This window comes from Bolinopsis microptera, chromosome 12 (genome assembly GCF_026151205.1).
Source record: "Bolinopsis microptera isolate Bmic1 chromosome 12, MBARI_Bmic_1.0, whole genome shotgun sequence".
Taxonomy (NCBI): Eukaryota; Metazoa; Ctenophora; class Tentaculata; order Lobata; family Bolinopsidae; genus Bolinopsis; species Bolinopsis microptera.
Window position 1 is genome coordinate 4016188 of NC_087083.1, and position 16772 is coordinate 4032959.

At 45.7% G+C, this 16772-nt stretch overlaps 1 protein-coding gene across 2 annotated transcripts in view; it reads right to left on the reverse strand.

The window, feature by feature from the left end:
• The window catches only part of LOC134824420 (autophagy-related protein 2 homolog A-like), a 101645-nt gene that overhangs the window by 4957 nt on the left and 79916 nt on the right, over window positions 1–16772 (reverse strand). Inside the window, exons 30-40 of one of the 2 annotated variants that reach the window (XM_063836324.1) lie at window positions 5626–5832; window positions 5305–5420; window positions 4987–5067; window positions 4670–4826; window positions 4165–4274; window positions 3581–3724; window positions 3300–3429; window positions 2018–2426; window positions 1777–1871; window positions 1480–1597; window positions 582–710 (exon numbers count right to left, since the gene is read on the reverse strand). In XM_063836324.1, the coding sequence (XP_063692394.1) occupies window positions 582–710; window positions 1480–1597; window positions 1777–1871; window positions 2018–2426; window positions 3300–3429; window positions 3581–3724; window positions 4165–4274; window positions 4670–4826; window positions 4987–5067; window positions 5305–5420; window positions 5626–5832 (1696 nt within the window). Of the gene's footprint in view, window positions 1–581; window positions 711–1479; window positions 1598–1776; window positions 1875–2017; window positions 2427–3299; window positions 3430–3580; window positions 3725–4164; window positions 4275–4669; window positions 4827–4986; window positions 5068–5304; window positions 5421–5625; window positions 5833–16772 lie in introns of both variants that reach the window. The other variant, XM_063836323.1, reaches the window with a different exon arrangement.

Consider the following 16772-nt stretch of genomic DNA (forward strand, 5'->3'; position numbering starts at 1 on the left):
ATGAAGGAGTGCATTGTTTACCTGAGAACAGCTGAATGAAGGAGTGCATTGTTTACCTGAGAACAGCTGAATGAAGGAGTGCATTGTTTACCTGAGAACAGCTGAATGAAGGAGTGCATTGTTTACCTGAGAACAGCTGAATGAAGGAGTGCATTGTTTACCTGAGAACAGCTGAATGAAGGAGTGCATTGTTTACCTGAGAACAGCTGAATGAAGGAGTGCATTGTTTACCTGAGAACAGCTGAATGAAGGAGTGCATTGTTTACCTGAGAACAGCTGAATGAAGGAGTGCATTGTTTACCTGAGAACAGCTGAATGAAGGAGTGCATTGTTTACCTGAGAACAGCTGAATGAAGGAGTGCATTGTTTACCTGAGAACAGCTGAATGAAGGAGTGCATTGTTTACCTGAGAACAGCTGAATGAAGGAGTGCATTGTTTACCTGAGAACAGCTGAATGAAGGAGTGCATTGTTTACCTGAGAACAGCTGAATGAAGGAGTGCATTGTTTACCTGAGAACAGCTGAATGAAGGAGTGCATTGTTTACTTGAGAACAGCTGAATGAAGGAGTGCAGTGTTTACCTGAGAACAGCTGAATGAAGGAGTGCATTGGTCCGACTCCCCCTAAAATGGAAGGTAGTTGGGATGTCTTTATGTCATTTACCCACTGATTCGTAGCCCATTCTAAGAGTCGAGAGTAGCCCAATAAACCTGTAGTATTAGACTCGGTTATTAACGTGGAATAAACGGGGTCTGGACTCTACGGCGTGAGACTCTACGGCGGGTTAGGGTTAGGGTTAGGGTTAGGGTTAGGGTAAGGGTAAGGGTAAGGGTAAGGGTTAGAGTTAGGGTTAGGGTTAGAGTCTTACGCCGTAGAGTCTTACGCCGTAGAGCGTAGAGTCCCGGACCCAATGTTTAATCCATTAATAAGTTAATATATACTTATTACTTACTTCCCGTTTAAATGCTGACAAGAAAATGTCGCTGCTAGCAGAGAACCAATAGTGGTCGGATATTTATTCTAATTTGAACTTCTGATTCCACTTACCCTGTCTGTAACAAAGGGACTTGAGTCTGAGTTCTGAACAATTACCTGGTTACCTGGTTACCTGGTTACCTGGTTACCTGGTTACCTGGTTACCTGGTTACCAATCACCCTGTCTGTAACAAAGGGACTTGAGTCTAAGTTCTGAACAATTACCTGGTTACCTGGTTACCTGGTTACCTGGTTACCTGGTTACCTGGTTACCTGGTTACCTGGTTACCTGGTTACCAATCACCCTGTCTGTAACAAAGGGACTTGAGTCTAAGTTCTGAACAATTACCTGGTTACCTGGTTACCTGGTTACCTGGTTACCTGGTTACCTGGTTACCAATCACCCTGTCTGTAACAAAGGGACTTGAGTCTAAGTTCTGAACAATTACCTGGTTACCTGGTTACCTCGTTACCTGGTTACCTGGTTACCTGGTTACCACTTACCCTGTCTGTAACAAAGGGATTTGAGTCTGAGTTCTGAACAATTGAGCTGAGCCAATCCTATCAGCAGATTAGTCACTGGATTACTGATTAAATTCTTATCTCCTCTTATGTTCTTTCCCTGGTGGGTGGTGTTATCAAATAATTAACGTTGTAATCAGTTAATCAGTGTAGTCAAACATTAATTTACTCGAAACCCTAAATAATGTAATAATAATTTGATAGATTAAAATTCAAAAGACTACAACAGACTACAATTCTATTTTCATTTTTTAGATTTCAGAATGTCGATATGGTTACCTTGTAGTCCACTCTGATAGGCACCTCAGGAGAGAAAACAAACGCTTTGATAAAAGTGGGAGTATCTTCAATGTCGGGTGTCGACCGGTTGGACTCTGCTTTAAATAAATTGGATAAGATTTTGGTGAAGGCGCTATCGTGTTAACGATCAAAAGGTTGCGAGTTCGAGACCCTCTAAAGATCTCCCCTAGTAGAAGATCTCCCCTTGTAGAAGATAAACTGAATGTTGGGCCCCACTAACCTGGTAATGTAGTCCCACAGACAGACCCTGATGCAGCAGTAGATCTAGCGTGTAGAGAAGAGGATGCTGATGACGTCATACTCCCACGAGATGATGACGTCATTGGTGCCGTCACACCTCCCCTCTCCGACACAGCACACGCGGTTGTCTTGCCTACCACTGCTGAACTTTTACCGAAAGAGAGCGGCTCCTCAGCCACTGTTCTGGTAGTAGAGGTTGTACAGGGAGGGTTGCTAGGAGACGCACGGGTAGGAACGCGCGCACGCCGGTAGGGCGCTATCTCGGACATGTTGTTGAAGAAGTTGAACATGAAGATGAGTGCGTCCTGGTCGATGTTAAATCGGAGAGGGAGGAGTGATACTCGGATTATCGCATCTTCTGTTAGCTCTTCCGATCTGTTGTGGACTACCTGATAGAGGAACACATTACAGACATTGTCCCAGCTTACATCCTCATAGAAATATTCTTAATATATCTCAATCTGACCAATCAAAATATAAAAACAACTGCTTACTTTAACAGAGAGCATGGGGGTACGGGAGGGTCGGGGGTTCTCGTCTGTACTGTACTGATATAGGTTACCTGGTTACCTGGTTACCTGATTACCTGGTTACCTGGTTACCTGGTTACCTGGTTACTCACTTTAACAGAGAGCATGGGGGTACGGGAGGGTCGGGGGTTCTCGTCTGTACTGTACTGATATAGGTTACCTGTTTACCTGGTTACCTGGTTACCTGGTTACCTGGTTACCTGGTTACCTGGTTACTCACTTTATCAGAGAGCATGGGGGTACGGGAGGGTCGGGGGTTCTCGTCTGTACTGTACTGATATAGGTTACCTGGTTACCTGGTTACCTGGTTACCTGGTTACCTGGTTACCTGGTTACCTGGTTACCTGGTTACCTGGTTACTCACTTTAACAGAGAGCATGGGGGTACGGGAGGGTCGGGGGTTCTCGTCTGTACTGTACTGATATAGGTTACCTGGTTACCTGGTTACCTGGTTACCTGGTTACCTGGTTACCTGGTTACCTGGTTACTCACTTTAACAGAGAGCATGGGGGTACGGGAGGGTCGGGGGTTCTCGTCTGTACTGTACTGATAGAGGTTACCTGGTTACCTGGTTACCTGGTTACCTGGTTACCTGGTTACCTGGTTACCTGGTTACTCACTTTAACAGAGAGCATGGGGGTTCTGGAGGGTCGGGGGTTCTCGTCTGTACTGTACTGATAGAGGTTACCTGGTTACCTGATTACCTGGTTACCTGGTTACCTGGTTACTCACTTTAACAGAGAGCATGGGGGTTCTGGAGGGTCGGGGGTTCTCGTCTGTACTGTACTGATAGAGGAACTTGTTGAAGTTACTAGAACCCATCTTGTCTCTGATTTCTACATCAGTTAGTATCAGGCACAGTCTGAAAGTTAAATACGTTAAATAATAATATTAGGCTTAACATGAAGATTTCATGTAAATCAAGAATAAAGAAAAATTAATGTCTTTAACACCCTTACCATGGTTACTAACGGTTACCATGGTTACTATGCAGGAATGAAGTAGAAAACTACCTGAATATCTGAAGTGCAGTTTCAGGATACTGCTCGAATCTGAGTTTTATTTTATTAATCTGAAACTCCATCTGTTCGGACTTGTTCCGTCCAACTTCATGGTTCTTATTAGGACTGTTTCTCCGCTCTCTGCCACCTGATTCACTGGACAAGTAGACTGTGTAGTTGTCATGGTAACAAGTAGACTGTGTAGTTGTCATGGTAACAAGTAGACTGGATTGATGTGATGCTAATCAACGAGCTATCCTTATTTTCAGAAAGTTCAGGGGGAGGGGGGCTAACTAGCCAATTGTCAGGTAGCCTAGTCCTTCAATTTCGCAAAATCAAACAGCAGATTAAAAAAACCTAAGCTTACCAAAAACGTAAAATGTATCACAAGACAAACGACAATTATTAACTTATTAATTTAACCACCAAACATTATTAATTAAAATAACATAACTATTTATTGTTAATATTGAACTATTAACCTGTTAGTTACTAATGGTTACCATGGTTACTAACTAACCTGGTAGTTACTAATGGTTACCATGGTTACTAACTAACCTGGTAGTTACTAATGGTTACCATGGTTACTAACTAACCTGGTAGTACGCGATCTGTCTGATCTAGGAGTGCCGGGCAAGGAGCGAGGTTCCTGAGCGGGGAAGTCGTTACCTCCGTACATTATCCACTGCAGGGACAGTTCCTTTATCTGAGGGATTGGAATATTAACTTCACAAGCTCGGGTATGATAGGTATTTGATTTTGGTACATTTTTACAAACATGAGCTCCCCTAGTATCTATTACCGTGATCCCCTAGTATCTATTACCGTGATCCCCTAGTATCTATTACCGTGATCCCCTAGTATCTATTACCGTGATCCCCTAGTATCTATTACCGTGATCCCCTAGTATCTATTACCGTGATCCCCTAGTATCTATTACCGTGATCCCCTAGTATCTATTACCGTGATCCCCTAGTATCTATTACCGTGATCCCCTAGTATCTATTACCGTGATCCCCTAGTATCTATTACCGTGATCCCCTAGTATCTATTACCGTGATCCCCTAGTATCTATTACCGTGATCCCCAAGTATCTATTACCGTGATTCTGGAGAGAGGGAGAGGGAAGTGAGGGGGAGATTTGAGCTGGTCAGTATCTTCAGGTAAAGTCAGATGATCCTCCACAAGTTTGCAAGGAGTGTCCACTAACTTCTTTATAACAAATTGTCCCTTAGCAACCATGGTCTCCACTAACTCACTGTCACAAAGGAACATACTTCAGGTTGATACGACAATTAATCTACCGGACATGTTACAGTTTATATTATCCACTGTTGGTTCTCCGTACCTACCACAAACCTCACAACTAATTAATTGGATAATTATATAGTTATTAATTATCCTAATTAGCTTTATACCTCTCGACTACGAAGAATTCCTGGTCCTCGCTCTCCTCGTCCATAGCTGACTGCATAGCTTCACTAACGCTGTTCAGAGTACTGGACAAGTTTTAGGAATAAAATTTACAAAGGAGTAATATAAGTAATATGTATAGTAAGTAAAATAAGGAGTAAGTTAAAAATAAAGATTTAAAAAAAGAGCTTTTACAGAAAAATTTTGCCGTTTCCCCTCCCCTATCTCTATTTACTTTACTTATTATTATACCTAGGGGTCGTTCACATATTACGTAATATGTAAATGACCCCTAATTATTTAACGTCTTGATTAGATCTCACCTGTAAGGAGTTTTAACACTAATCGGCAAATCCTCGCTATCATCGTCAACAGCATTAGCGATATCATTTTCAGTGTTAAGTACAGCTGTAGGGCAGTCATCAGGAAACGTAAACGTCTGGGAAGAATTGTAAAATAAAATAGAATAAATTACCGGAAGAAGAAAGTTGAGATAAAACCACAGCTAAACACTAAAATGTCATGAAAACACTGCGGATAAGAAACTAAAATGTCGTGAAAACACTGCAGATAAGAAACTAAGATGTCGTGAAAACACTAAAGATAAGAAACTAAGATATTACTGGGTTGTCATAGTTACACACCTGCCTACTGTAAGCTGGAGTAACCAGCTCTGTTTTGTTAGAACTGAGCTCGTGATTAGAGGAGGACGTTCTCTTTATCTCCGTGTTAACAGCTGACTTCATCATAGAGGGGATATCATCTGAGCTGCTGTGTTCCCGGACACGCGTAGTACGGGGCAGTTCCTCCGAACTAGTGTTAGTCCACTCTCCGGGGTCATATAGGTCACCCTAGTGGGGGTACTAGTGTTAGTCCACTCTCCGGGGTCATATAGGTCACCCTAGTGGGGGGTACTGGTGTTAGTCCACTCTCCGGGGTCATATAGGTCACCCTAGTGGGGGTACTAGTGTTAGTCCACTCTCCGGGGTCATATAGGTCACCCTAGTGGGGGGTACTAGTGTTAGTCCACTCTCCGGGGTCATATAGGTCACCCTAGTGGGGGTACTAGTGTTAGTCCACTCTCCGGGGTCATATAGGTCACCCTAGTGGGGGGTACTAGTGTTAGTCCACTCTCCGGGGTCATATAGGTCACCCTAGTGGGGGGTACTGGTGTTAGTCCACTCTCCGGGGTCATATAGGTCACCCTAGTGGGGGGTACTGGTGTTAGTCCACTCTCCGGGGTCATATAGGTCACCCTAGTGGGGGTACTAGTGTTAGTCCACTCTCCGGGGTCATATAGGTCACCCTGTAAAGGTAACTAGTGTTAGTCCACTCTCCGGGGTCATATAGACACAAAAACAAAATTTCAAACTAGTATCCTCAAGAAAATTAGCCTTCTGAACAGCGAAAAAGTTCACCATCACTTTCTTAAATGGTCACTGGGGGTAAATCGTAAAGCCAGCAACGCAGGCGTCTGGGGTGAGTCAGGCCGCTACCCATTAATCTATGAATGTATTAACCTCACTCTCAAATATAGCCAACGTTTGAAAATCTCAAAGATAACTCCCTTGTCTCCTTAGCTTTCAAAGAACAGATGAACATGAAATTGGACTGGTACAGGGGTTTGGAGCCTGTCCTCGCGCTAGACCCATGTTTCTCTACCGATCATGTCACAGCCTACCGCACACTCAAAAACAATCACTCCAAGTTTCTTTTCGAAAGAAACCCGAGTATCGCAAAACCACCAAAAGAGGACTTTCTTATTCACAACGGTTTCAAGAAACGAATTCCTCCTCAATCAACACAACCCATCGGGAGTAAAATATTCACACCACACGTCATTACTAAAACTTTGAAATGTAACTTTAGAGAATATTGGGGGTCCTTTTTTTTTTTTTTTTTTAGAGAGGCTGGGCCAAGATAGCCCACGAGAGGATAGCATTGAGATGCTCTGCCTACCTCTGGGGTGTGGCAACCTTGGGGAAGGTTACCGGTGAGATCAGAGTGATTGGTGGAGGATGGTGTAAGATGTTATATGAGTCAAAATGATACGCTTAAGTGCCAGCTGGGTTTGGAAAAGTAAAACGAGACGAGACAGCATATGAGATAATACTTTAAGTCACCCCGGTCTGATCCAGCTCTTCCGGCACAATTAAGCGTTTGGTGCGGTTTGCGAAATTGACAATTGTGGTGATGTGTTGGTTGTCGAATATGTCATTGACAGAGAGGTAGTAGTCTTGGAAATATTGACCTCTAATTTGGGCAATAGCCGGACACTGTCCAAGGAAGTGTGAGACAGTTTCCTCTCCGTCCCCGCACATAGGACAAGCACTGGTGTTTGATTTGCAAATGGTGTGAAGGTGTTTATTTAGGCCGCAGTGACCCGTGATGAGGTGAACTGCAGTTCTGTAATCCTGTCTGTTGTTGCTGAGTGTAGTGTTGAGGTTTTTGATGATTTTGGCATGCTTGTGGCCGAGTGTCAGTTTGGTGTGTCTGGGACCGTCAGTTACCCAAGTTTCCTGATTCAGTCTGTTGACTTTGTTGTCGATTTGACGTTTGATGTAGGATTGTGGAATTGGACACTTCAAAGTGGATTCACTGATAGTGCCAAGCTTGGCCAGCTCATCTGCTTTTTCGTTCCCCCACAATCCGATGTGTGCTGCAATCCATCGTATATCTAGCGTGTTGTTGGATCCGAGTGAATTAAGAGAGTCGTAACAGTCTCTTGTAGTTCTACTCCGCGTTGAAAGTGCGGAGAGAGCTTGAATAGATGATAGACTGTCAGACCATATGATGATGTGTGTGTTGGTATATGTAGATAGATATTTGCAAGCTTCAATGATAGCGGTGAGCTCTGTTTGGTAAACAGTGCAATAGTCAGGGAGCTTGAATGATCTTTCTTCAAGGGTGGTGTTATTGTTGTCAGTTGTGATGATATAGCCAGCCCCGCATCCTGAGTCTGTGAGTGACCCGTCAGTGTAGCAGGTGATTGTTTCACTGGTAATGTTGTCTATGGTGTTTTGAAGTGAATTTCTATATTCAGTGTTATCGGCTCCAGGAGTTGTGACGGTGAAGTGCTGTCCCAGCATCATGGTTGGTGTTGTTAGGTCTCTCGTTGCTCTAGGTGGAATAATGAGATCTGCCATGAATTGTTTGTTGATAATGGTATGATTTTTGATAGTTCCCTTCCTGAAGGCGATAGTTTCAAGAGTGAGGCTGCCATAAGCTTGTAGCCTGGCCGCACCCTTTGCTGCTTCGCCTTGCAGGAACAGTATGATGTCAGAAGTGTCGGTGAGGTGATTCAATGCGATAAAAGGTGTGCTTGGCATGGCACCAGACATCATTCTGAGTGCCAATGCCTGAACACGTTTGAGTTTCTTCGCGTTATAGTCCGTTTGAGTGGCCCTGATCCATATACTACAGCAGTAGGATAGGATTGGACGGATGACAGCCGTGTACATCCATTTGCATGTTTTGGGGCTCATACCCCATGTGGGGCCGACAGCTCTTCGACATTGCATGAGGGATGCCGTGGCTTTTTTGGTGGTGTTGATGATATGTTCATTGAAGTTGAGTTTGCTGTCCAAGGTCACTCCTAGAAATTTAGCAGACTTGGAAAGACCTATAATGTTGTTGCCAACTGTTATAGGTCTTAGAGTCCACTTACTATTCCAGGTAAACATGACTATCTGAGTTTTAAGGGCGCTAATAGATAGCTCTTTGGTTCTGCACCAATTTTCTATCGTTTTAATAGTTTTGCATGTTCGGTCCCAGATGATGTCTAAATCATCCCCTTCCGCTAGAGACAACAGATCATCCGCAAAGGCTTGCAGGTAACCCGGGTTGTCTTTTGCGGTAAAGGAAAGGAGATCGTCGACTACCAGGTTCCAGAGAAAAGGAGAGAGAATGCCTCCTTGGGGGCAACCTCGCCTGATCCGTACCCTTCTCGACTTATCCTTATGATTTAGTGTGATGAATCGATTGGTTACCATGTTGATGATCCACTGTGCTGTAGCCAAGTCCACTTTCGTAGCCTTGACTGCTTCAGAGATAGCCTTGAACGAGACATTGTCGAAGGCGCCCTCTATATCTAGAAAGACACCTAGGACATATCCTTTCTTGGCTATTCTGCGCTCAATGGTGTGAGTAACTTTATGAAGTGCCGCTTCTGTGGAGCAGCCCTTTTTAAAACCGAATTGTCGTTTGTTGATATCATTAGCTATGTTGAGGTCATGTTGCATATGCCATAAGATCACTTTCTCCTGCAACTTTAACATCACAGGCGAAAGAGTGATCGTTCGAAATGACTTAGCTTTGTTGTAGTCGGTTTTTCCAGGCTTAGGGAGACAGATTCCAAGAGAGTCCCTCCACAAAGTTGGGATGTGTTGCGTTTCATGGTTTTTTGTCATAATGTTTTTTGTTATGTCTTTGATATGAGCCCAGGCTTTCTGGAATATGATAGGTTTTAGAGTGTCAGGTCCTGCAGCCTTCAAGGGATCGAAGGATAGGAGAGCCTTTTCGATTCTTTCAGGGCTGTAGATTTTGTCTAGTAAGTCTGTGGAGATGGGTAAGGGGCAGAGAGGCGGAACTGGCGGATCAGTAACACTCTCCTTGAAGTGGGTTTGTGTCATGACCTCCAGTGTCTCCTCTGCGTTTTTGGTGAGTTCTCCATTTGGTTTATAAACGGCTTCAAGTTTGTTATTGGTGTCAGTACAGGTTTTCAGAATCTTGTTCATCCTTCCAGATTCCTTAACTGATTCTGTGTCTGCGCAGAATTTCCGCCACGCATTGCGCTGGGAGTTGGACAGGATCTTGTTGTATTGCTTGTTGCTTTCTCTAAGAGCGAGCCACGAAGCTTCAGTTTTGATTCGACGAGCTGTGATGAGTTTGTGTCTTATACCCCTCTGTGCTTCCTCAACTTCTCGAGTTAGCCAGGGTGGTTTTCTGACAGCGCTGGAGATGTAAGTAATGGGACATGCCTCCTCGAAGGCCGCTCGGAGAGCAGTATTAATGGTGTTAACTTTGTGATCAATGTCGTGTGGTGTGTTAACGCAGGTGTTGTGGAGATCATTGTTGTTGTAAAGAATCTCGTCAAATTTCGCCCAGTCAGTGTTCTTGACTAGGCGTATTTGTCTTGGTTCTTTTTTGGGACCAGAAGTAATGTCGAACATGATATATCTGTGATCGGAGTTTGAGTAAAGATCACTAACGTGCCAGTTACTGATCAGTTCAGCCCCCAGTTGGTTGGTAATAGTGAGGTCAATGATGGAATTATGACCTCGTGAGTTGAGGAATGTTGGAGTTGAACCTTTGTTGGAACAGGAGAGCCCTAGCGACGAGAGGAAATCAAGTAGTTCCTCTCCTCTTCTATTGCACAACCTGTTACCCCAAAGAGTGTGTTGGGAGTTGGTGTCAGAGCCTATTATGAGTGGTATTTTGTTGTCTATAGCGTATTTGGCTAGAGGTGTGGTTTCGTGGGATGGAGCTGGTCCATTAATATCCATGTACGAAGCTGCCAGAATTACTTCTGTCGAGCTAAGTTGAATCTTAATAGCAACTTGATCCGGGGTTGTGAATTGCGATAGTTCCCAACTTTTTTCAGCTAGGTTTTTGTGTATTACTATGGCGGCACGGGGCCTAATGTCCCCAACTTTGTAATAATACTCGGTTAGTTCTTTGCTTATTGGTGGAATTAGGTGTTTGTTATTAGTGTATGGTTCAGTCGCTAGTACAATAGGATTTTTCCTGCCATGAGTGTTCACCAGCAGGGTTTTCCAAGCGTTGTACTTGCGTTTAAGGTTGATTTGAGTAACAGAGTAATATTCATGATGAGTTTTACCTGTTTTTTTGGTATTGGGGACGTGGCGTGCAGCACCTGCAGTTACCCTCACCGGTCGGGTACTAGGACCTTTTGGATTGGGCACTGTGTCGGGGGGCTGGTCGAAGTCGAATAGCAGCAGCCAGCGTCTCCGGGAGAAAACTGTGTTTCTCTAAGAATGTCTCACCCGAAGGTGAGACATCCACCCAGATCCGCTGCCTCTGTTTAAACTCCGTCGACGGGCCCCCACCTTCATGTAGCTGCACAGCCACTGCCTCCCAGATGTTGGTGATCTGTATCCTATTCCACGGTGGGGTAGGATTGAGAGATAATGAGTTATTGTGTATATGGGAGATTATGTGCGCGTTCCCACGCAATGTTGTTGAAATAGGTCCTTTAATCACAATAATGTCTGATGTTAAGCGTAAATCAGAAAACCTCCGCTCTGCGAAAATCAATGTCTCATCCGTGTTAGGCAGTTGATACATCTCATTACCGCTATCAGTCATGATTGTTTTGTAAATCCGGAGTTGTAGTATAGGGTTAATAGTGGTGGATTCCTTGGTGGTTGCTGAACGAGCACAGCCCCGATTGAAACCAGCACCCTCGCAGCAAGGCTGTGAAGCCTGCGCAAGTGTGCCAATCCCACACGAGGCCGGCTCAGTCCCGCCTCCTCCACTGGTAATCCGGTGTTGTAGTGTAGGTGTAGTAGTGGTGGATTCCTTGGTGGTTGCTGAACGAGCACAGCCCCGATAGGAACCAGCACCATCGCAGCAAGGCTGTGAAGCCTGCGCAAGTGTGCCAATCCCACACGAGGCCGGCTCAGTCCCGCCTCCTCCACTGGTAATCCGGTGTTGTAGTGTAGGTGTAGTAGTGGTGGATTCCTTGGTGGTTGCTGAACGAGCACAGCCCCGATAGGAACCAGCACCATCGCAGCAAGGCTGTGAAGCCTGCGCAAGTGTGCCAATCCCACACGAGGCCAGCTCAGTCCTGCCTCCTCCACTGGTAATCCGGTGTTGTAGTCCAAGTGTATTAGTGAGAGTTTTAACACTTTCTGCGTATCGTAGAAAGATGTTTGTTTTACTACCGCGACAGTAATGATATGCCGCTAATAAGGTAAAGGTAAAACGGGTGCTAATGATCGGTATTAAGGGCCCGACCTTGAAGTACACACCCTGAACTTCTAAAACCCTATATGCTCAGGTGTGAGTGAAGGCTGTGAGAGCTCCAAAAGAAAAAGGGATCAAATGAGGTAAAGGAAGACGGTTGGCACGTGCGACCTACGTTCAGTTTTGCTCAGCTGAACAGTACAGCTTAGTCTCGGCTGGTCTTGTGATGCCGATTAAGCCCCCTTACCACGGCAAGGTCATTTGCTTTGGATAAAGCACCATTACCAATCACTATAGGTGAGAGAAACAGGATAGGATTGGGTCCTGGGCAGTAACTCCAGAGCAAATGGGCAGAGTCATAAGTGGTGCTCTAGTGCTCAGGATTGACTCTGCCGCTGTACTTTAAATCAATAAGTACCTACACGTGTGACAGACGCCCCAGCCGACAAGCCCCCTGACGCGATGCATGCGAGCCCAGAACAGAGTGCCTACACCCAGTGGCACGCCATGCTAAGACAACGCCGCCAGCTATCGACCCGGATGCTATCCCCACGAGCTACCTAGCGACTTTCGTCGCTTGGGTGCTCAATGTGGACTGCCTCCGTTACGACCACCAGCTTCGCCACTCAGCCCAGCGGTCCCCTGGCTTCAGCCATCCACCCCAGTCTCAGCACACACCACACTGGGAACCACCAACCAGCACATCCAGACCCACATGCCAGGCCTCATCGAAGCTACCTGGTCTTTTGCCCGGAACCAGACAAAATTGGGGGTCCTGTATCAACACTTCTCGGAAATTAGAATTCTATCGTGACCTAGAATCCAAATTTAACAAAGAGTATTACCTAGATAGTGTCATTAAATATGCAGACCGTGCTAATATCACAAGACTGCGGATCAGTGCACATCGACTCGAAATTGAACTTGGCCGATATAATCAAACTCCACGTGACGAGCGAATATGCTCCTGGTGCAATATAGTCTTAGGTTCTGGTATTATTGAGAATGAAGACCACTTCCTTAACCATTGTGATCTTAACGCTGCATCGAGGCGAAAAGTCCTAGACAAGATCCAGTCACTCATATCAAATCCAATCAAACCGTCTGCGACATCTTATTCTGTTCACAATGTCATCCCTGGAGCAAACGTCCTCAAATTCATCAGCAACAACAGTGAAATCATTGAACTTATCACGAACGAAAGTCAAGTCCACCTCACGAGAGTCGTTGCTAGGTTTGCCACTACGTGTTTTAACAACCGCAAGAAATTTGTTGACTCTCTGGCCAGTACATGAACAGTGAACACTGAAAATCACTGTACCCGCTTTTGTTTCTTTTCGCGCAACGACGAGTGCAAACTGCAAAGTGACCTGGCTCAAGCATTACAGCATTACCAAGGCGACTGAAAACAAAATATTTTATGTCAAATCTTTATTTTTCACTTTAGTTAAATTATATTAATATAATAAATTCAAATCTTATGATATTGTTATTATCTTAACAGTTACTATTGTAGCTCAAGATTTTAAATTTGTATTCCTTGTATTGTATTCCTTGTATTCCTTGTATTCCTTATAGGTCACCCTAGTGGGGGGTACTAGTGTTAGTCCACTCTCCGGGGTCATATAGGTCACCCTAGTGGGGGGTACTGGTGTTAGTCCACTCTCCGGGGTCATATAGGTCACCCTAGTGGGGGTACTAGTGTTAGTCCACTCTCCGGGGTCATATAAATCACCCTAGTGGGGGTACTAGTGTTAGTCCACTCTCCGGGGTCATATAGGTCACCCTAGTGGGGGGTACTGGTGTTAGTCCACTCTCCGGGGTCATATAGGTCACCCTAGTGGGGGGTACTGGTGTTAGTCCACTCTCCGGGGTCATATAGGTCACCCTAGTGGGGGTACTAGTGTTAGTCCACTCTCCGGGGTCATATAGGTCACCCTGTAAAGGTAACTAGTGTTAGTCCACTCTCCGGGGTCATATAGGTCACCCTAGTGGGGGTACTAGTGTTAGTCCACTCTCCGGGGTCATATAGGTCACCCTAGTGGGGGGTACTAGTGTTAGTCCACTCTCCGGGGTCATATAGGTCACCCTAGTGGGGGGTACTAGTGTTAGTCCACTCTCCGGGGTCATATAGGTCACCCTAGTGGGGGGTACTGGTGTTAGTCCACTCTCCGGGGTCATATAGGTCACCCTAGTGGGGGTACTGGTGTTAGTCCACTCTCCGGGGTCATATAGGTCACCCTAGTGGGGGTACTGGTGTTAGTCCACTCTCCGGGGTCATATAGGTCACCCTAGTGGGGTCTTCCAATGGTTGTGTGAAGCGCAGGTGACCCAAAGCGTCACCGCTGGATAGAGACCCTGGATCTGCCTGCAGCAGCCAGAACCTCGAAAAAGGGCTACCCCGTTGGTGCCCTTTTCCAGTACCACATCGAACAGCAAGATGAAGCCTCTCCACAACAAGTCCTATCCTGCTACCTCCTCGTGGTGAAGACTGGAAACTGGATGAACAGTGGTGATCTCCAGGCTAAGGGCAGCGAAGGGCGACGGGAGGCTCACTGACCCCCGCGGATTTCAATTATTGGATCACATAATTGTCTCCTAACTCTAAACCTCAAGAGAAGAGAGGTGCAGAGAATCAGTGACTCCCCCGGCTGTGGAGTGAACAGTAGCTAAAGAGGTATTGGCCGTTTGCCTCTGATCTTGTCGCCACTAAAAAGGATTTGTTAAAGGCCTGCTACAAAGAGGTAGAGGAGAAGATCCTGAAAGGAAAGATCAGGAAAGTTGAGGATACTGCTGATCGTTGTAAGAACAAGGAAAGCTGGAAGCTTGTCAACGATATTTCAGGGAGGACAAATCCCAGCTGTGGACTCGTGGAAGGGGGCAGCTCAACAGAACGTCTTGAGAACTGAAGGAAGCACTTCTCTGGGTTACTTGGACAGCCACCCACAGTCCCTGACAATAGTATTCCGATCAGGAATATACACCCCCCACTGAATATAGAGGATGGCCCGTTCACCATTGAGGAACTACGTCTTGCCAAAAAGCAGATAGTAGAAGGCAAAGCTTATGGTGATGATGGTATCTCACCTGAAGTGATGAAGAGGGTGGACATCGATGACGTCATCCTGAAGTTCTGCAACGATGCATTATGTGATGGTCTCATGTCCGATCAATGGAAGCTCAGTAATATTGTTCCTGTGCCAAAGAAAGGGGACCTCACTAAGACCGACAACTACAGAGGAATATCTCTGACATCGATAGTCAGTAAAACTCTGAACAAAATGTTTCTGAACAGGATGAAGCCAAGTCTTGAGGAAGTTTTAAGGGACAACCAGAATGGCTTTAGACCTGGGCGCTCTACAACATCGCACATCCTTGCTCTACGAAGAATTATGGAGGGTGCTAGAGCCAAAAATCTTAAGGCCACCATGGTTTTCATTGATTTCAAAAAGGCGTTCGATAGTGTGCATAGAGGGTTGCTCATGAAGATATTGAAAGCATATGGCATACCAGAAGCCATAGTGCGGCTCATTGAGGGTATCTAATATCTATATGAGCACAAAGGCTAAAGTAGTTACAGCCGATGGTATAACAGAAATTTTTGATATCCTGGCTGGAGTACTGCAAGGAGACACTCTTGCCCCGTACTTGTTCATTATCGTGATTGACTATATCATGACAGTGACTATAGACGATGATGACTCGGACTCTGGGTTTACTCTCAGGCCTGCACGGAGTAGAAGGATTGGTGCCGAGAAGATCGCAGACGTCGAGTTTGCAGATGATGTTGCCCTTATCACTGATACCATTGAAGGGGCGAAACTACTCCTGGACAGGCTTGAGAAAGCAGCACTGAGTGTTGGGCTAGCCATGAACGGCTCTAAAACTAAGTTCATGACTCTGAACATGACAGAGGAGGCGAGTAGTCTTAATAGCTGTTCTGGAAACCAGCTGGAAAAGGTGACAGACTTTGTTTACCTTGGAGCTTGGATAGCAACAACAGAGAGGGGCCTGCGGGTCAGAAAAGCTAAGGCTTGGGCAGCCTGCCACAAGCTAAAGAAGATGTGGAAGTCTGACCTTAGAAGAGGACTAAAGATCCGTCTATTTGTTGCTACTGTGGAGTCAATACTTCTTTATGGTTCTGAAACGTGGACGTTGACAGAGCAATTGAAGAAACGCATTGATGGCTGCTACACTAGAATGCTAAGGATGGCACTTAATGTGGATTGGAAGCAGCGAAAAACCAACAAAGAAGTCTATGGCAACCTACCGAGAGCAACCATGAAGATCCAAGAGCGCAGGATGCGGCTAGCAGGCCATATCCACCGGCACCCAGAACTAGTCGCAAACCGCTTGCTACTCTGGGAACCAACTCATGGGGTGCGGAGTAGGGGGAGACCAGCCATGACCTATGTTGATAGCCTACGAGCTGACACGGGTCTCAACGACACTGGAGAAATGGGCGGACTTATGGCGGATAGAGTTTTATGGAGACAGCGCATCAATACTCGGACGCTGAAGCCGCCTTAAGTCAAGTAAGTCAAGTGGGGGGTACTGGTGTTAGTCCACTCTCCGGGGTCATATAGGTCACCCTAGTGGGGGGTACTAGTGTTAGTCCACTCTCCGGGGTCATATAGGTCACCCTAGTGGGGGGTACTAGTGTTAGTCCACTCTCCGGGGTCATATAGGTCACCCTAGTGGGGGGTACTAGTGTTAGTCCACTCTCCGGGGTCATATAGGTCACCCTAGTGGGGGGTACTAGTGTTAGTCCACTCTCCGGGGTCATATAGGTCACCCTAGTGGGGGGTACTGGTGTTAGTCCACTCTCCGGGGTCATATAGGTCACCCTAGTGGGGGGTACTAG